The following is a 19,013-nucleotide window of genomic DNA, read 5'->3' on the forward strand; positions in this document are numbered from 1 at the left end:
ACACAGATACAAAAACATACAAACATTGATGAGCTTATACCAGTTAAAATTATACCAGGTAAAACTACACAAATAGGAAGTAAAGAGAGATCAATTAAGTCTCAAAGTTACAGAAACATTTACATCAAACCTGTTTTGGCAAGTAAGGACAATACTCTGAACTGTTGATAAAACAGATATGATTCTGTCAGACTTTATAATTACATAGTAATAACAGACCTGATCCGAATTGGAAGCAGAGTGTCGGATGGCTACTACATCTTGGATCTGAAAAAGAGATCATATCATTATAGTAAGAGGCTTTATTATGACTGCTCATAAATAGTGTCTTCAAGGTCTTTTAAGCCAATATAAGATAGGACCTTTTTGTCATATATGTGGGGGAAAATTACCAATTTAGAAACAAATTTTCTTTAAATATAACATCTTAAATTTAATTTAGATAATTTCCGTTGGGAATGGGGACCACAATTAACACCAAAACACCCACAGAAAAAACCTAGCTTTAGAGAACTGAGAATAATTAACACTCCCAGCAGGTAAATTTTACAGTAAATGAAACAAATGATCTTCAACCCAAGTATTATTCACGAAACATCAATTTCATCCTTAAATAACACCACTGACCTTGGCTTTGGCAGGGACGACTTTGATCTCCTGTGCCTGAATGATGTCTGGTTTGATCATGAGGACAACTGGGTTGTTGGAGGTCTGGGTCATACAGTACATGAGCCCTGTGTGTCCTGGTATCTCTGACCACTGGACCAAGGGCTGACCATTGCTACCTCCCTTTCCTCCACCATTGCTAAAAAAAGTAGCACATACTAAATATATATATAACATGAAGAAGGACAATTTACACGACATATTATCCTACCTTAGTGATATACAAACAAAAAACTGTGATTAAAACAAGTATTAGTGGTAGGAAATGGAGAAGTTCTTCTCTAACCAGCTGTACAAGACGGCCAAGGATGGACCAGAGTATACCTTGTGTGAGCTATATAACTTTGTGTGACGTCCAGCAGTGAAGAAGAGACTTACCTTTTAAGAGCAATAGGGAACAGGAGTGGATCCTCAGTTATATAGGTAGCAAAGCTCTTCCCTATAAATAGAAATTATTATAGTGACTCTTCATAGTAAATTATGATACATGATAATGACAAACAGGTATGAAAAATCAGCTATTGATATCTATTTAAGACAGACAGGTATGAAAAATCAGCTATTGATATTTATTTATGACAGACAGGCATGAAACATCAGCTATTGATATTTATTTAAGATCTTACCCCAGTTTCTTACACATTGCTTATATCAGACTTATAAGTGTATGATCTTTCTGGATACTTTAAGATTATAAATGATTACAGAGATTTATGAAGCCACTGACATCATAATATGGCAGTAAATGACCTACAAACTGACTAGTATACTTGCCTTGGGTGTAACTGAAGAAGAGGAGCTGAAGTGGGTGGGAGTAGTAGACAGACACGCCCCCTCCAGCAATCTGACCGTTACTCTCCTGGATAACAAAACAGTTCAAAGAATATTGAACAGAATCACTAAAATCAGTACTGATGGAATGCGTAAAAAGGCTTCTGTTTGAAAAAAGTTCTTGTTTTTGTATACAAAACATTTAAATACTAAAAACACTTGGGCAAGTGTCAAATTTGTTACATGCTTTTTTTATGGAAAGTTTTCCAAACATTTTTTAAATTTTGAGCTAAAATTGATATTCCAATGAACATTTTGTACTCCTCATTTTGCTTTTTGACATATCATTCTTGTACATTGTACCTGCAAATCGAGCTGTTATAACTTATTTGAACCCATTCTCAAGCATAAGAGGTGGGGTTTGGTGACAGATATTCAGTGTATATCCCAGACATAATTTGAGTCGAGTGCTTGACTTTGTAATGATTTCACTACTTGACTACATTAATGTAATGAACTAGACCTCATAACAATTTTGCTATGACTGGATACCCTAAATTGCAGTTGGAGATATGTATGTACCTTGAGATCAGGATGCTGAACTTCCAGCACATTGGTGATGTAGAAGGGACCATGTTTAGCACTACTACTGTCCTCCATCTGTTGGGTGTATATGTAACCAGTCGATGACATCAGTACAATTTGACGTCCCTCCTCAGAAAAGATGAATGTCGCATCGCGAATCTTACCACTTGGCAGGAGGAAGAAATACTGAGGACTGAGGGCATCTGTTCCAAGGTCATAAATCTGTAATATATACAGGTCAAGGTCATAAATCTGTAATATATACAGGTCAACTTCATAAATCTGTAATATATACAGGTCAAGGTCATAAATCTGTAATATATACAGGTCAACTTCATAAATCTGTAATATATACAGGTCAACTTCATAAATCTGTAATATATACAGGTCAAGGTCATAAATCTGCAACACTGACAGGCCATGGATACAAATTATAGCATTTATAGAACAAGGTCATAAATCTGTAATATATACAGGTCAACTTCATAAATCTGCAACACTGACAGGCCACGGATACGAATCTATAGCATTTACAGGTCAAGGTCATTAATCTATGATATATAGAGGTCAGGCGCAGGGTCATAGATCATTTATATTACTGGGAAAGCTCCTTAACCTGCAAACTATATTGACAATGTAAAATTTATCATTATAATAATAACATGCTGTTTCAAAGTTTTAAGTATAGATTATTCAGATGTAATAAAATATAAAATGATATTAGTGATAGTAAGTACAGTGTATTCTTTGAGGTAGTATCCTCACACTAAAATTGAACTTTATCAAAGTTTAAAACAGGTTAAGGTAATGACAAAGAAAGAACTGTTTACCTTGACGAAGTCTGCAGTAACAATAGCCAACTCAGTCTGGGTTCCCGGTAGCCACACCACCTACAAGTAAATCTTTCACATAAAATTTGTACAATTAACTGTCTAAACTTCTAACAATAGAAAACATTTGTTTGGCCACCAAACTGCCACATCTCGTTTTTAGTTATTACTTCCATGTCAAGTTTCTAGTCAGTATTTTTAGATTATATATAATCATGTTACTCAGTTGGTGCAGAATGATACTGGCAGGTAAATAGAAATCAATATAATATATACTTTCTATTGAGATAATATTCCACACAATTCCTTCTGAATAATCATGGCTGTTATAAGTGAGATTCTGAATTAGTCATCAACATGATATACAAAGGCCTGAACAATACCTTGATGATGAAGTTGCCAGTAGGCAGTGTTGGGTGTAAGACCAGGTGGTCAGCTACCGATCCTGAACTGTTGAAGGTCAGTACATGGCAGTCCTACAATGTAAAAAGTCCTTAATTCATTTATCTACAACTGGGTATCATCATCTGAAAATAAACCACAGAATTAAAGTATCATGTTATGTTAGGAGTTCTTAGTCTGCCCTCTTCCTGTTGTCAATACAATGTTATATCTATGACAACTCTGAGGTTGTGCTACCTTGCCCTCTTCCTGTTGTCAATACAATGTTATATCTATGACAACTCTGAGGTTGTGCTACCTTGCCCTCTTCCTGTTGTCAATACAATGTCATATTTATGACAACTCTGAGGTTGTGTTACCTTGCCCTCTTCCTGTTGTCAATACAATGTTATATCTATGACAACTCTGAGGTTGTGTTACCTTGCCCTCTTCCTGTTGTCAATACAATGTCATATTTATGACAACTCTGAGGTTGTGTTACCTTGAGTCCACAGACCGCCAGGAAGTCCTCGTTACAGGGATTACCAGTGATGGACAAGACTGTGAAGGGGATTGGTGCCGAGGCCAGCCTCTGTAACATATAAACACACAACATGTAAACATTCATCAAATTCTACATAGTATTATATAACCATCACTATAATATTTTAAATAGTTTTATAAAAATTGTGAAACAAGCTATGTCAACTTTAATTAATCACTCTTGTTGGCCTGGATGGAAGCATGATGGGTAGTAAGTGTGGAGAAGAAACCAGAGTGCCCAGAGAAAACCCTCATGGTCAGATGGGTGACTATCATACCAGTTCACATCTGAATAGGGAATTGAACCCTGGTCACCCCATTGTGTTGCCACTGTATCCCCGTCTCATATTAAAGAAAGCTTTTCCAGCAGAAAGTTTCAGCAAATGGTATAATAAAGTCTTTACTGCCAGCATCTGATGTTTTCACAGGATATATCTAGCAGTCTCAACTAAATTTTTCCTATATCAATCTTTAGACTTAATATTACATTGGTGTTACAGGAAGTAAAAACTTATGCATACGAATGGAGAGGTGGTAAACAGTCTACACCAACTTACCGTGAGAGTCAGCTTCTTTTTACTGGAGTCGGCCTGTTTTAGGAGTGCAGATAGTTGTAGGATTGTGATCTTTCCTTTCTCGTGACTCACGGCCAGGTGTTGACGCTTGCCATGAGGGGAGGCAAGCACGCACATGGCCACTCGGCGCAGCATGTGTGCCGAGATCAACTGACGTATCTGTTGTCCCTGGTCACCACTATAGTTCATACGCACATTCTCAAAGGCCCCTTCCTGTGATCCTAAGGTTACAGTCTGTAAAATTAATTAAATCTGTATTACAAAACAGTATCATTTGTGTATGTATTATCTTTACTACGGATTACCTACCTTAATAAGTTTGTGTAATATCTGGTTAAACAGGTATATATTTAGACCAATTAATACTTACCATGTTTAAGGTCTATCAATATGATCTATCACAGTATGTACCTCTATGTGTAAAGTCTATGGTTTGTTCAGGGAGTCACAGCTATATATGGGGTATATATAGGTCTATGGACATCTACGTTCATTCATTGTACAGCTCTAACGTTAACCATGTTTTGTACAGTATACAGTATCTCTGGTTTTGACGTTGTATACAGACATTAGGATCTATGGTTCAAACAATGATCCATTGTTATATATCAAATTATATAAGGTCTATGTTTTGTACATTGATACGCAACTTCATAAAAATATGCTTAAGTTTTATGTGTGTCAACCACGTTTTGTAATTATAAATAAAGTGATCTAAAGTAACAGTGGTATGTTTTAAGTGACATCTGATTTACATGAAGAAGGTATGTGTCAGTACTTACCATTAGCTGTTCAGTAGTCTCCGTGGTCTTGGGCTGGGTGTGGAGGTCGTGAAGTGCCTTCTGAGCACGCTGGGTACTACCCATGGGAGATACTCTCTGGTAGCTGTCAGTCAGTGTGGGAAGGATAGACTCCAGCATGTTAAGTATGGTCTTCACTGTGTTGGAGGATTCCTGGCATAAAGAACACAGCTGGTTAGGACAAGCTACAACACTTACTTGTATTATATAATAGCAAAAAAGAGGCACATTTAGGCTTTCATTCACGTGTGTAAATTTGTCTTTAGATGCAAACAAAATCTGTTTCAAAATTATGTACCACATGCAGAAGTGGTGCCTCCTAGCATGTGTACTTCCAAGCCACACTTAATGTTCCTAAAACACTCACCACATACATCAGTAAAATCGAGGGCCTCCCTGAATATGTATGTACAAGCCATACTACTGTGTTCCTACAACACTCACCACATGCTGTAGAAGGGCCTCCCTGAGTATGTCTGTACGAGCCCATACTATTGTGTTCCTACAACACTCACCACATGCTGTAGAAGGGCCTTCCTGAGTATGTCTGTATGAGCCCATACTATTGTGTTCCTAAAACACTCACCACATGCTGTAGAAGGGCCTCCCTGCTGCCCTCAACTTGACGACTCAGAGCCTCCCGTGCTTTGTTCACCTGTTCAGCCATTTTGTTTACATCTGTCTGTTTCTCCAGTGGACTAGGAGAAGACGTGCGTCGCCTCAGACTGCTGGGCAGCATGGTTTCCATAGAGAATGGTGAAGCTCCAGCCATGTTGTCCAGGCTGTCCAGTCCACTCTGTGCAGAACGCTTGACAAGGGACTGAACATATAACACAGAAATTACTGTTGATGTGTATGTTCCTGTAGATTTTGATTGCACAAGCAGAAAACTTTCTGCTACAAACCAGAGTGTGTTGTTTATTGGCAAATTGACAATTTTGCTTAATGAATTTATCCACAAATATGCCTTCCTCTTCATTTTTTCAGAATTATCAATTTAAAACAAGAGATTGTTTTTATGAACAAAAGATCTTAAGGCCCAGACAAGAAAATATTTCAAAATTTGCACTTTTTGACCTTTGACCCTGAGGTCAAAGTTACAGTGACCTAACGGCAGTGCATTGCACATCAGCTTTAGATGATGCATGTATCCTACAAGTTTCATCAATATACCTTTAACAGTTTAAAAGTTATTGTCCTGACAAAAAAAACTACTAGAAGAAGAATCAGATTTCTGAAGACGAACTGGTACTAAATACAAGATGTCTCCCTTCATTCAAAGAGGAGACATTATTATATAGTGAGCTAAAAGTGGTCACAAATAGGTCCTCTGCAAACTTTAATACATTTACACTAGGGGAGGGGGCTTATTTGAGGATAATTTTTTTTCTACCATACATTTGGACATATCACTTATTATCATGACATATTTATTCATCGAAAACAACAATCTTACCTTGCAAGACCCATCCTCCTTTGCTCCACAGTCACAGAAGAAGGAACCAAACTTGGCGTAAGTCAAGTCGTGTTCTTTATGACAGACTTTAGCACAGACTGTACAAACACCCACTCCATCTACCATCTTACAGGTGTGGCAGTGGTACCTGGAATACATCAGAAAAACCAACTGAAATAGCTAGCATGTGGTCAAACAACAGGGAAACTGGAAAGAATATTTCTTCAAAATGAAATAAAAACAAGGGCCCAATGGGCCCAAATCGCTCACCTGCAATGCAGTGATCTTTTCATATATGGATCCTGCAGTTATTTGAAAGCATGCTACAGGACCAATATAATGTCTCTCTGCACTTTGGCTATTCACTAAAAGTCATTTAAAGATTTAAGCATACTTGATCGACGTGACCTTGAATGTGAGTCAGGGTCATTCATTTGAACAAACTTGGTAGCCCTTCACCCCAGCATGCTACAGACCCAATATTAACTCCATGGGACTCTTGGTTATTGAGAAGAAGTCGTTTTAAGATTTCAGCCTTTTTGACTCCTGTGACCTTGAATGATGGTCAAGGTCATTAATTTGAACAAACTTGGTAGCCCTTTAACCCAGCATGCTACAGACCCAATATCAACTCCCTGGGACTCTTGGTTATTGAGAAGAAGTCGTTTAAAGATTTTAGCCTTTTTGACTCCTGTGACCTTGAATGAAGGTCAAGGCCATTCATTTGAACAGACTTGAGAGCCCTTCATCCCAGCATGCTACAGGCCAAATATTAGGTCTCTGGGACTGTTTGTTATTCAGAAGAAGTCATATAAAATTTTTAGCCTTTTTGACTCATGTGACCTTGAATGAAGGTCAAGGTCATTCATTTGAACAAACTTGGTAGCCCTTTACCCCAGCATGCTACAGGCCAAATATTAGGTCTCTGGGACTGTTGGTTATTGAGAAGAAGTTGTTTAAAGATTTTAGCCTTTTTGACTCCTGTGACCTTGAATGAAGGTCAAGGTCATTCATTTGAACAAACTTGGTAGCCCTTCACCCCAGCATGCTACAGACCCAATATCAAGTCCCTGGGTCTTTTGGCTATTTAGAAGAAGTCGTTTAATATTTTTTTAGCATATTTGACCCCTGTGACCTTGAATGAAGGTCAACGTTATTCATTTGAACAAACTTGGTAGCCTTTCACCCCAGCATGCTTCCGGCCCAATATTAGGTCTCTGGGCCTTTTGGTTATTGAGAAGAAGTTGCTTGAATGGAAAAGTTGACGCCGGACGGACGGCCGGACGCCGCGCCACGGCATAAGCTCATTTGCCCTTCAGGCAGGTGAGCTAAAAATAAATCTGATATATTTGTTTACATAAAAGGATAATGTCAGTTTTCCATAGTATTGACACATTTATTTTTTTGAAAATTTAAAGAAAAAAATGTATCTATCATAATTATTGAACCAGATATGCAATGGTCTGATAACATAAATAGTGGTTCTTGATTCTCTCAAGTTCTATCATAGATTATGTTGGGACATGAACTAACCAGTGCTGGTTCATGAACTCCTTCTGGGTAACAGTAAAGGTACACAGCTTGTTGTTAAGTGACTCCTCGTCCTACAACAGAAAATGACTACATATAGACATATTAATTCAGATGAATTGTCACACAGTCTAAAATTCATGCGAAAGTACTCAATTTGTAACATTTGAAAATAAAAATACTCAGCTTCTTCTAATATTCATATCCAAATATAGACACCCGCTCCTGACTTATAACTTGTCAAATCATATTACATTTAATTACTCACCTTTGATGGCTGGGTAATTCTATCTATAAAACATTCTGAAGCTTTCAGATTAATATGGTGGAAACAATGTAATGTTGCGACACCCTCAAAATCTCTCTTCTTTCTTTTATTTTCTTCATTTTTCATTTTTAACTTAACATATCGTCACAATAATTTGATCGGCCTGATGGTCTAGTAAACCAGTGAGCTCTATTTAAGGGATCCTTATTATAAACCAGCAGCAGCTTCTATATTTTGTTTGGATTGAATCCTCAAACCATGGAGTTACTAATTTGAGCCAGTCAAATAAATTGTATTTACCGAGTCCTCGCCTCCAGAATCTTCATCCTCCTGTGTTAGGTCCTCCATCCAGTCCATGTCACCATCCTGTAATTTGTTACCAGGACATATTAGATACTGTTAGCACTAGGTTTACTGGTACACACACTCAGTAAAAGTATGAGAATGTGATTTCAATAATATCTTGAAATTAATTTTAATGAGCATTTTTTTTACAACAGAATGTAATTTATATAATGATTGAAATAGGACAGTTGTTCTTGAATGAATTTGATAATTAAGGAAAAGTTAAAAATGTTCAAGTAATTTTACCTGTGGCACGGTCATATCACTGTCCATGGGAGGTGACAGTACACCGCTTCTGTAAAAAAGGTCAGAGTTATCAGTGAAGCTCACTAACATTTCCTTGTCAGAGTTATCACTAAAGGTCACTAACATTTCCTTGTCAGAGTTATCAGTGAAGCTCACTAACATTTCCTTGTCAGAGTTATCACTAAAGGTCACTAACATTTCCTTGTCAGAGTTATCAGTGAAGCTCACTAACATTTCCTTGTCAGAGTTATCAGTGAAGCTCACTAACATTTCCTTGTCAGAGTTATCAGTGAAGCTCACTAACATTTCCTTGTCAGAGTTATCACTAAAAAGTCACTAACATTTCCTTGTCAGAGTTATCACTAAAGGTCACTAACTAACATTTCCTTGTCAAGTTTTTTTTATAAGATATAACTCCATTATTGCTGTATAATAAAAAGATAATGACAAAAAGCATTCTCAGTTCCTTTCAGAGTATTATCCGATAGATCCTTTCTAAAATGTTCTTAAAACACTTTCTGGTATTCATCCATTAATTTTCCTTCATCCCAATTAAAACATCGTAAAAATACAACAACTATTAGGTAATCATAAAATGTTACAAAATATAAGATGGAAAATGATTAGTACTTCTCTGAGCTTCTCTTGAGAGCCCCAAGGATTTCTCCAATGTAGGACAGCAGACAGCATAAAGTGTCCAGGATAGACTGTAAGATATAATCAATATATGACACCTAAAACCTTACTCCGCATCCTCAACTTATACTTTAACAAAAATATATATTATCATTACCCATATAATTTGTTGACCCAAGAAGCTCCCAAAACACATGACATACCTTAAATTGAACGGATTTGTGTTGGTGTTTGCTTAACTGTTACACAGTAATTATTTTTATTCTCTACTTACTATTTGATGTCATAAAAAAAATCCAGTTTTAACATGACAGTATTAATTTGTCTCCTGTAAACTATGATATAATTTACAGTGTTTACCTTGTTGGTGTTTCCATTTTCTAAGGTTATCTTTTCCAGGACTTCTTTTTTGTTCAAAAAGACTGTACTGTAATCCAAAAAATATTTAATCAGTCAAAAGAAATTAAGATGGTTAAAAAGTTTATCAAAATATTCTTAACGTTAACTGGAATGTAAATTCCAGGCTGTATAATAATGGGGTGTGATTTTTTTCACAACCTAAGTCTAAATTTAAACACACTCAAATTTTATGTGGATATCAGATGTTTGTATACTACAAGGATACTACAGGTATATGAAGATAGCCTACCATTGGTCAAGCCATCCTGTTGCAGCCTGAAACAACATGCTGTGTCCACTGCCTTGACCAGCACCGGCCAAGGTGTGCATGACCATCATCAGCTCTGGGAATCCTGCGGTCTCCCTGTCCGACCCCGTAAGTAGCATCCCACCCAAGGGAATCAGGGAACACAAGATAGACAAGGGCACCTTCTCACTGACAAGGCTAAAAACAGTAAACATTCATTTCACTGGTGAAAGGATAAACTTAAATAAAAGCATGTGCTCTACTACTAGGCATTCATATGAGGTATGAATTCCATGAACTCAGTTATATAGGCCTGAAAGCCACTTAGCTTTCAAAATCATTAAACGATTTTAACATCAACTGATCACAGAAATAAGCAAAGTTTAATAATTTGGTTTTATATATATATATATAACTATGATGTACACTGGAATTTTATTGTTCTTATAAATCTCAATGATTACATAAGAACTAAAAGAGACCATTCAAATATACTGTCTTATTATAAAATTCCCCTACATTATCAAATTAGTGAATTATAATAAGTGTGTTTACCTGTTTGGTTTCACAAGATACATAGTAACTGTTCTGAGCAGCATTCTGTTTTCTCTCAGGGTGTTCTCATCCTCCTGATCCTACACAAAACAAATATCAGTTGTCAAATACATTCCTGCAATAAATGATCTGCTATTGTTCAACATAATGTTTCTGAAGACAAAGGAATTTTTTTTTTCTAAAGAAAAAAATACATAGTCCATTTACTAAATTATTATTTATCAAATAACACATATGTAAAGAAAACTGGGAAAGACCAATGGCACCGACCATGTTTTTGACACAACACAATTACTTTTAAAGGCTTTAAAGGTAAAACCATGAAAATGCCATTCCTACATAATTCTACTGTTATATACCACTAAATAGGAGTGAAGGGTTTTACCTCCGTGGGTAGTATCATCTTAGAAAGGTCCATCTGTGCCAGACTCGACAGTGATCCACACAGTACCTCATAACACTTGTCCCCGCTCTTGTCAGCTATTTAATGCAGAAACAGATACACAATGTACACACTGTTACATATCTCTTATTTTACTCATCAAATTTCATTTCAGCATATTTTATTGATAAACAATTTGATTGAACATCAGGCTTAAGCCTTTATCAAAGTTCTCTCCATAAAATAGTACATTTATACACTGTATATGTATAGAGAGGATTTGTAAATAACATATAATGATAATCTTTAATATGTATTTTCTTTTTCTTTATGATATTTTACAATTCATTACTAAATAAATACTTATTTAGTACTCGGTTATTACGCTGGAGAGAGACAAGTGTTTGATCAACGACAGAGTTTCCGACTATAATTCCATTTCATCAAATCAGTTATATACAGTCCTTAGGTAGTAAGTATACCTTATATCATATTATAGTACTTAATATAGTCCTTAATGTATGGCATAGGAGTTGTAGAAACCTGGTCAAGTATTGATATTCATTAGTATAAAATATCTTGCCTAGCTGAAACAGCTTGCTGAGAAGTCAATGAATCTTTGTCAAATATTGATATCAATCAGTAAAAGATATCTTACCCAGCTGAAACAGCTTGCTGAGGAGTCGTAGAATCCTTGTCGAGTATTGAGATGTCAGATTTTCCTTTGAGGCGGACAACACCAACTGGGTCAAATCTGCATCAAAACAATATTGATATATAATTTAATGCACACTTCTGATTTGGTCTTTTGATACCAATGGCAGTTTGTACACATATTGGGCTCGAGATCAAAGTACAATCCAAAACTGAATGCGATATGAATTTCAACAAATATAATGAAAAAATATCCAATAAAAAGAAACAAACCACCACTGAATTTTGCTGAGGGAGAACAGGCGAGAAGATAATTAAAGACTTTAACATTCTATAAAGGAATTGGTGTGTATAGAGTTAGTCAAGAAACCTCCACATATTTTTGCAGATATTGTATTAATGACTTTTGAATAAGAAAATGAAAGTAAGTGCACCATTTAAGTTGATGTCTTATTTCTCAATAATGTATATAAATTATTTACCTGCTGATTCGGTGTAGAACTTGTAGAATGCCTTGCGTTCAGACTCTTTCTCCAAGTGGTTCTCCATGAACTTAAGACAATCTAGGAAAACTTTCTCTTCCAGACCAGTCTCTGGTTCGGACAGATTCACACACAGGTCATGGCACACAGAAAATGCATAATGGAATGTCTTTTCCAGAAATTCATCTCCGTCGACTGGTCCAAGGAACCGCTCTAGGGCTTGTGAAACCTAGTCATTGAACGAAACATTACTGTATATATACATCAGAATAATCAGAACCGTCACACAAATAAAAATGACTTTCATCAATATTGATACTTTGAAAAGTTATAGATGCACAGCATGTTACAAAGCAGTTTACATTTTCAAAACATTCAATTCTTAGTTAATACTGTCTAATAAAAAAGTCGGAAGGAAAAAAACAAATCCACCCATAGGTAAACACATTAATCACCCATGTAATTTATCTCCCATCATACTAATCTAATAGGCAACAGTCTACATGGTATTGAAACGAGAGGTTATCCTCGTCATCATAATCTAATAGGGGACAGTCTACATGGTATTGAAATGAGAGGTTTAAGATAACTAACAATTTATCTATCGTTCATATAATTGGAGTATAACTGTTTACCACATCAGACAGGTAGGCAGTTGATGCGTCCAGTGTGAAGGGAAACATGACTCGAATCATCTCCTTACTGCTGGCTGTGTCTGGACACCATCTGTATATAAAACGGAAAACTCTAGGTTTAGTTTGTTTTGTTTAACATCGTATTAACAGCCAGGGTCATTTAAGGACGTGCCAGGTTTCGGAGGTGGAGAAAAGCCGGAGTACCCAGAGAAAAACCATCGGCCTACGGTCAGTACCTGGCAACTGCCCAATGTAGGTTTCGAACTCGCAACCCAGAGGTGGAGGGCTAGTGATAAAATGTCTGGACACCTTAATCACTCGGCCACCGCGGCCCCCTACAGAAAACTCACCATCACATACATATGTCTCTTAACATTAATTAACATTGCACGTCTTAAAAACAAACAGCCACCGTTATTTACATTATACAAGAGGCCCAATGGGCCTGTATCGCTCACCTGGCTCTACTATGTTGATTACCTCTTTATTAAAATATCATAGTAAGCTAGATTTATTCGTATTAAAAGATTTTCTAGTCCTACATTCCAGCATTCTATTGGCCTAATATTAGGTCTTGCAGGCTCTTGGCTATCGCAAAATTATTGTTTACAGATTTAAGCCGATTTCACCCCTGTAACCTTTAATGAAGGTCAAGGTCATTTATTTGAACAAACTTTGTAGCCCTTCACCCGAGCATGCTACAGGCCCAATATCCAGTCCCTGGGCCTCTTAGTAATTGAGAAGAAGTCGTTTGAAGATTATAGCCTATTTGACCCATGTGACCTTGAATGAAGGCCAAGGTCATTTATTTGAACAAACTTTGTAGCCCTTCACCCCAGCATGCTGCAGGCACAATATCAAGTCCCTGGGCCTCTTGGTTATTGAGAAGAAGTCGTTTGAAGATTATAGCCTATTTGACCCATGTGACCTTGAATGAAGGTCAAGGTCATTTATTTGAACAAACTTTGTAGCCCTTCACCCCAGCATGCTACAGGCTCAATATCAAGTCCCTGGGCCTCTTGGTTATTGAGAAAAAGTCGTTTGAAGATTATAGCCTATTTGACCCATGTGACCTTGAATGAAGGTCAAGGTCATTTATTTGAACAAACTTTGTAGCCCTTCACCCCAGCATGCTACAGGCCCAATATCAAGTCCCTGGGCCTCTTAGTAATTGAGAAGAAGTCGTTTGAAGATTATAGCCTATTTGACCCATGTGACCTTGAATGAAGGTCAAGGTCATTTATTTGAACAAACTTTGTAGCCCTTCACCCCAGCATGCTACAGGCCCAATATCAAGTCCCTTGGCCTCTTGGTTATTGAGAAGAGGTCGCTTGAAGATTATAGCCTATTTGACCCATGTGACCTTGAATGAAGGTCAACGTCATTTATTTGAACAAACTTTGTAGCCCATCACCCAAGCATGCTACAGGCACAATATCAAGTCCCTGGGCCTCTTGGTTATTGAGAAGAAGTCGTTTGAAGATTATAGCCTATTTGACCCATGTGACCTTGAATGAAGGCCAAGGTCATTTATTTGAACAAACTTTGTAGCCCTTCACCCCAGCATGCTACATGCCCAATATCAAGTCCCTTGGCCTTTTGGTTATTGAGAAGAAGTTGTTTGAATGAAAAAGTTGACGCCGGACGGCCGGACAGACGGCCGGACGGACGGCCGGACGGACGGACGGACGGACGACGGACGCCGCACCACGGCATAAGCTCACTTGCCCTTCGGGCAGGTGAGCTAATAACTGTATACCAATATCACAAACTATACCAATTACAAAGTCCCTCCCTAAAATTGGACAGAAAAACTGGCACAATAGGCTTGTAAACTATAATAATAATACACTTACATGACTAGGTCGGAGGCAAACTTGACTAATGCCATGAGGACATGCTTCAGAGAAGCATTGATGCTGAACACAGGTTCCACTGTAAGTCAGACAAATCAGCATGGGTGTCATATATGTATTTACTTATATCAGATATATATATATATATAACATAGCAACATAAATGACGACGGAAGACAACTTTTTGACGTGCCCTGACCGGGCCTCGAACTCACAATCTACGGCACCCATTCGTCTAGCCAGAAATACCCCCAGCTTATACCGCTGTGCCACATCGGCGTTCTTAAAAAAAGAACGTTTCAATGGCGCAGTGATGGTCGGCTAGATACCATGACATGATCATTGTGTTAGTCGATAAAGATAATATATATATATATATATATTTAAAAAGAATAAAAAATAATAAAAAACACAACACAGCAGCTAGCGCTTTTGTCACGTCTAGGTGACTCTTCAGAATCTAGACGTGACGAAAGCGCTAGCTGCTGTGTCATGTTTTTTATTATATTTTATTCTTTTTAAATGCATATTTTTCGTCCGTAAGGTTCACCTTAAACTTTTTAACTTATATATATATATATATATATATACTGAAGTCTAGTTAAACAATATATATCTATTAGGGCTTTTCCAGTAAAACATCTACCCCACTCCAGGACTCCAGGTTTGGTTAAGGGAACCAGCTATAGAATTTATTTAATAAATTACATAGAGGAAATTGGAAGGCAATCCAACCATTTATAGAAGTGATTTAATGTGGAATCCTGGGGTCAGGTAGATATTGTGATGGAATAGGCCTTACATTACAGAGTAACTTATATAACATTGATTATAATATACACTGCATCACTAGTATCATTATCTTTTTAAACTATGTTATACAGATGTGAGCATTCTGTTTTCAATCAGTAATTCAAGGACCAGTGTAGAGTCAGGTCAAAATCTTTACCTCAGAAAGTTGACCTAATCAATAAAGCCAAGAAACCATTGATTTGAGACACAGTTAAAATCAAAACAATAAATGCATATAGCTAACATCTATCTACTCTAGGTTGTACTTACTGGAAAGTGTGCCAGTGTGGGCCGTCAGGATAGAATCTATGTAACTTTCAGCTGGTAAAATGTCATCGGAAAAGTCACTATTCTGAAATAAAATTAAACATTTTTAAATAAATTTCATCTTTATTCAGACACCTCATTGTGAATATTAGAATATCCGTTTTTTTATTGATCCAAGGTCCTTTACAAATCTTTGTAAGAATTGGAGGAACATTTCTTTCTCGCACTTCACAAGTGCAATCCAATGTTGGATTAGGGAAAGGATAAATCTGTCATCATCTAGCCTTACTCTACAAAAATTCATCATCAATGATAGGATGTCAATACAAATGCAATGAGTTCTTTATTTCAATGTGACATACTGTCCGACTTTGATGTGCATGAAAACACCTGAAAGATAATTTAAAACAAGTATGCTGGGTATTGCTAAAGCAATATGTCCCCTAACAGCCTCCACTGAAAAAAGTAACAGTAAAAGGCAGATGGACCGAGAGGAAGCCTATAGTCCCCCGCAGGTTTCACTGGTAAGGGAACTAAGTAGAAGAACAAACTGTTTGACTTACCCAGGCTCCTGTGCTAGGAAACTCATTGTGAGTGGTGGAGGACCATTTAACATCAATGGCTAGGGAGATAGGACGGGGCAGTGTACCCATGATCTCAGCTCCTAGGGCTGAGACCTTAGAGGGAGAGCTGGAACCCAGACTCAAAACCGTGCCATATCCCTCAAGCTGGCGTGGTGTCAGAATCATCTCGCTGTCCTCATCCAATTTTAGTTGATGTAGGATACAGGACCTGAAAAAAACACCACATACAACTGAACAAATTAAGTGAGCCGATAATCCTCAAAATCTTATAAGGTGTGGAGCTTGATGGAATGGTATTATCGTGTGAATATGAACTAAATCTGTCCGGAGGTTCAGGAGATATCCTGCTTTGCCTAAATGAATGGATGCATACACTCATGTACAGACAAATTGATCACTATATAACCCCTCCCTTTAGTAAGTGAGAGGCATAATGGTCTGTCTTTGTGGTGACAGGTTAATTCCACAGTATTTAATGCAGTGATATCAGCAATAAAGCCTACAATAACTGTTTAAGAAATTATTGTGTAGAGTGATTAGATAGATGTTCGATAATACTGACCTCACGTAAACACTGTAGGTCTCCAGCTGAAGCAGAGTGGCTGGGATCAGGTCCAGAGCAATCTCCATAGCTTTACGTGGATCTATGTCGCCCTGGAAGTAAAGAAAATCTTGTGTAGGAAAAAATATGAATGAAGGTGATAATTATCACTAGTGTTATAGTCACATAGTTTGAGATATTGAGTAAATCATAAATCAGTATCTCTGAATACATTCAACAGTCATATCTACTGTCAGTGTTTACAGTATTGAATATAAACAAACAGGACATGTATTTCTTATCCAAACTCAAATAATTTTGTAGTGAATTCAGATAAGAATTTTAATGAATGTTGTATGATATAAAGTGATGTGCAGCTGATTAAAGATTAATCAAACTTGACAAAAAAAGAAATGGAACCAAAAAATAACTAGAATTGGAAGAGTTCAGAAATGAAAAGTACTAAGCACTTTTCTCAATATCTCAAAAAGGTTGTTCACTTATAAAGGAATTTTTCAACATGCAGATTAATTTCCATTTTGTGGGCGAGTTTAGTTTTCAATAAATAGAGGATAAATCAAACAAATTTAATAAATTAAATGCTTCCAAATATTTATCATCAACATTTATTGAAAATTTTACCATATGTTAGATAAATGATAAAAAGGAGAAACAAACAACTAATTTTATTTTTCAGTAAACCATCATGGAACCTGATTATAATCAATCATTTATATCTTGTACACCATTGGTTCAATTATTGATAATCAAAATGGAATATATACCATCAGTATCTTTTTTAAATGAAATTTCCTCTATTGTTATAGTAGTAATTGCCTACCATAGCTCTGGTGAAGGTTTCCTCCAGGGACACCTGTATCTTAGCTATGACTGCGTCCAGTAACATCACAGAAGTCAAGCCTGGTAGGTCAGTTGGTCCAATAATCTCCTTCTGACTGATCAGTAGCATTGCATTGACCTGTTAAACAGATAAAGATAATGATAAACTCCACCAATGTAAAAAATTACGCTGAATTAATTGTAAGCATTCATTCATAATGTCACACTGGTGTTATGTATACAATATTCATGACATAGTCGAACCTCTGTATAAAGGCACCTGTCGATAAAGGTAACTTTTCTCTTGTTCCTTGAGCTTAAGTTACCTGACGGATTTGACTGGACATGCATTGCAAAATAACCAGTCATGGGATCGAGTGACTTACATTGAAGTTCATCGCCAGACGGATGTCGTAGTTGACATTGTTGGCAACCTTGTTGGCACTGGTGAGTAAGGTTTCTGACTGCTGAGTAGTTAGTCCCTGCTTCACTAGGTAATCCTGTTACAGAAAACATCAACTCAGACCATGTACAGCAATCAAAATAGGAACTAAGAACTTCTATTATATAAAATATCATAAGTTTGGTTTTTTGAAAGTTTTCAATTTTGTGGGCTCAAAAATTTTTAATGCAAAACAAGTGGTGTTTTTTTGTGTTTGCTATTACTAACATTGAGAAATTAACTTACATATATATCATAATACTTAGAATCCCACAAAAACATCAAAATGGTTTGCTGAGCATTTCATTATCATTATAACTCTGACATATGAAAAGCAGTACTAGTTACCTTCATCCAACCACTGAAGACTTTGTGTCCCAGCCTGGAGACCCAACGTAAGGTGTGTAAAATATGTCCATTTGACATGTCCAGCTCGCCACTCTCAAGCATGCGGAGGTATTGTATGGAGGGAGGCAGGCATGCTAATAGTCTCCAACTTACAAGGAAGTGATAGTGGAGAGCTGATGCATCCTGCAAAGTAAAAGCCCATTAAGATCAACCAACAGACATATGTATCCTTCCCAAGATAGTGATGCTGCCAAACTCAAGTTATATTTCAGGACCAACTGTAAGTTTTTGAAACTGAAGTTAAAATTTTATAAATTGAAAGGCAACACACAGTAGTCAGTAGCAACACAGAACATA

General features: G+C 36.8%; 1 protein-coding gene across 1 annotated transcript in view; it reads right to left on the minus strand.

Annotated features, from left to right (window-relative positions):
- The window catches only part of LOC117321796 (E3 ubiquitin-protein ligase UBR4-like), a 79,540-nt gene that overhangs the window by 45,650 nt on the left and 14,877 nt on the right, over positions 1-19,013 (minus strand). Inside the window, 30 exon segments of the mRNA XM_033876370.1 lie at positions 220-267; positions 628-805; positions 1,045-1,105; positions 1,441-1,525; positions 2,020-2,244; positions 2,853-2,912; positions 3,236-3,328; positions 3,736-3,825; positions 4,334-4,585; positions 5,134-5,304; positions 5,738-5,971; positions 6,608-6,755; positions 8,141-8,211; positions 8,706-8,771; positions 8,997-9,045; positions 9,627-9,703; positions 9,993-10,059; positions 10,282-10,476; positions 10,834-10,913; positions 11,219-11,313; positions 11,874-11,969; positions 12,352-12,580; positions 12,987-13,077; positions 14,843-14,921; positions 15,905-15,986; positions 16,465-16,693; positions 17,048-17,139; positions 17,868-18,005; positions 18,253-18,366; positions 18,657-18,839. Of these exon segments, the coding sequence (XP_033732261.1) occupies positions 220-267; positions 628-805; positions 1,045-1,105; positions 1,441-1,525; positions 2,020-2,244; positions 2,853-2,912; positions 3,236-3,328; positions 3,736-3,825; positions 4,334-4,585; positions 5,134-5,304; positions 5,738-5,971; positions 6,608-6,755; positions 8,141-8,211; positions 8,706-8,771; positions 8,997-9,045; positions 9,627-9,703; positions 9,993-10,059; positions 10,282-10,476; positions 10,834-10,913; positions 11,219-11,313; positions 11,874-11,969; positions 12,352-12,580; positions 12,987-13,077; positions 14,843-14,921; positions 15,905-15,986; positions 16,465-16,693; positions 17,048-17,139; positions 17,868-18,005; positions 18,253-18,366; positions 18,657-18,839 (3,678 nt within the window).

Source organism: Pecten maximus, chromosome 2 (assembly GCF_902652985.1).
Source record: "Pecten maximus chromosome 2, xPecMax1.1, whole genome shotgun sequence".
NCBI lineage: Eukaryota > Metazoa > Mollusca > Bivalvia > Pectinida > Pectinidae > Pecten > Pecten maximus.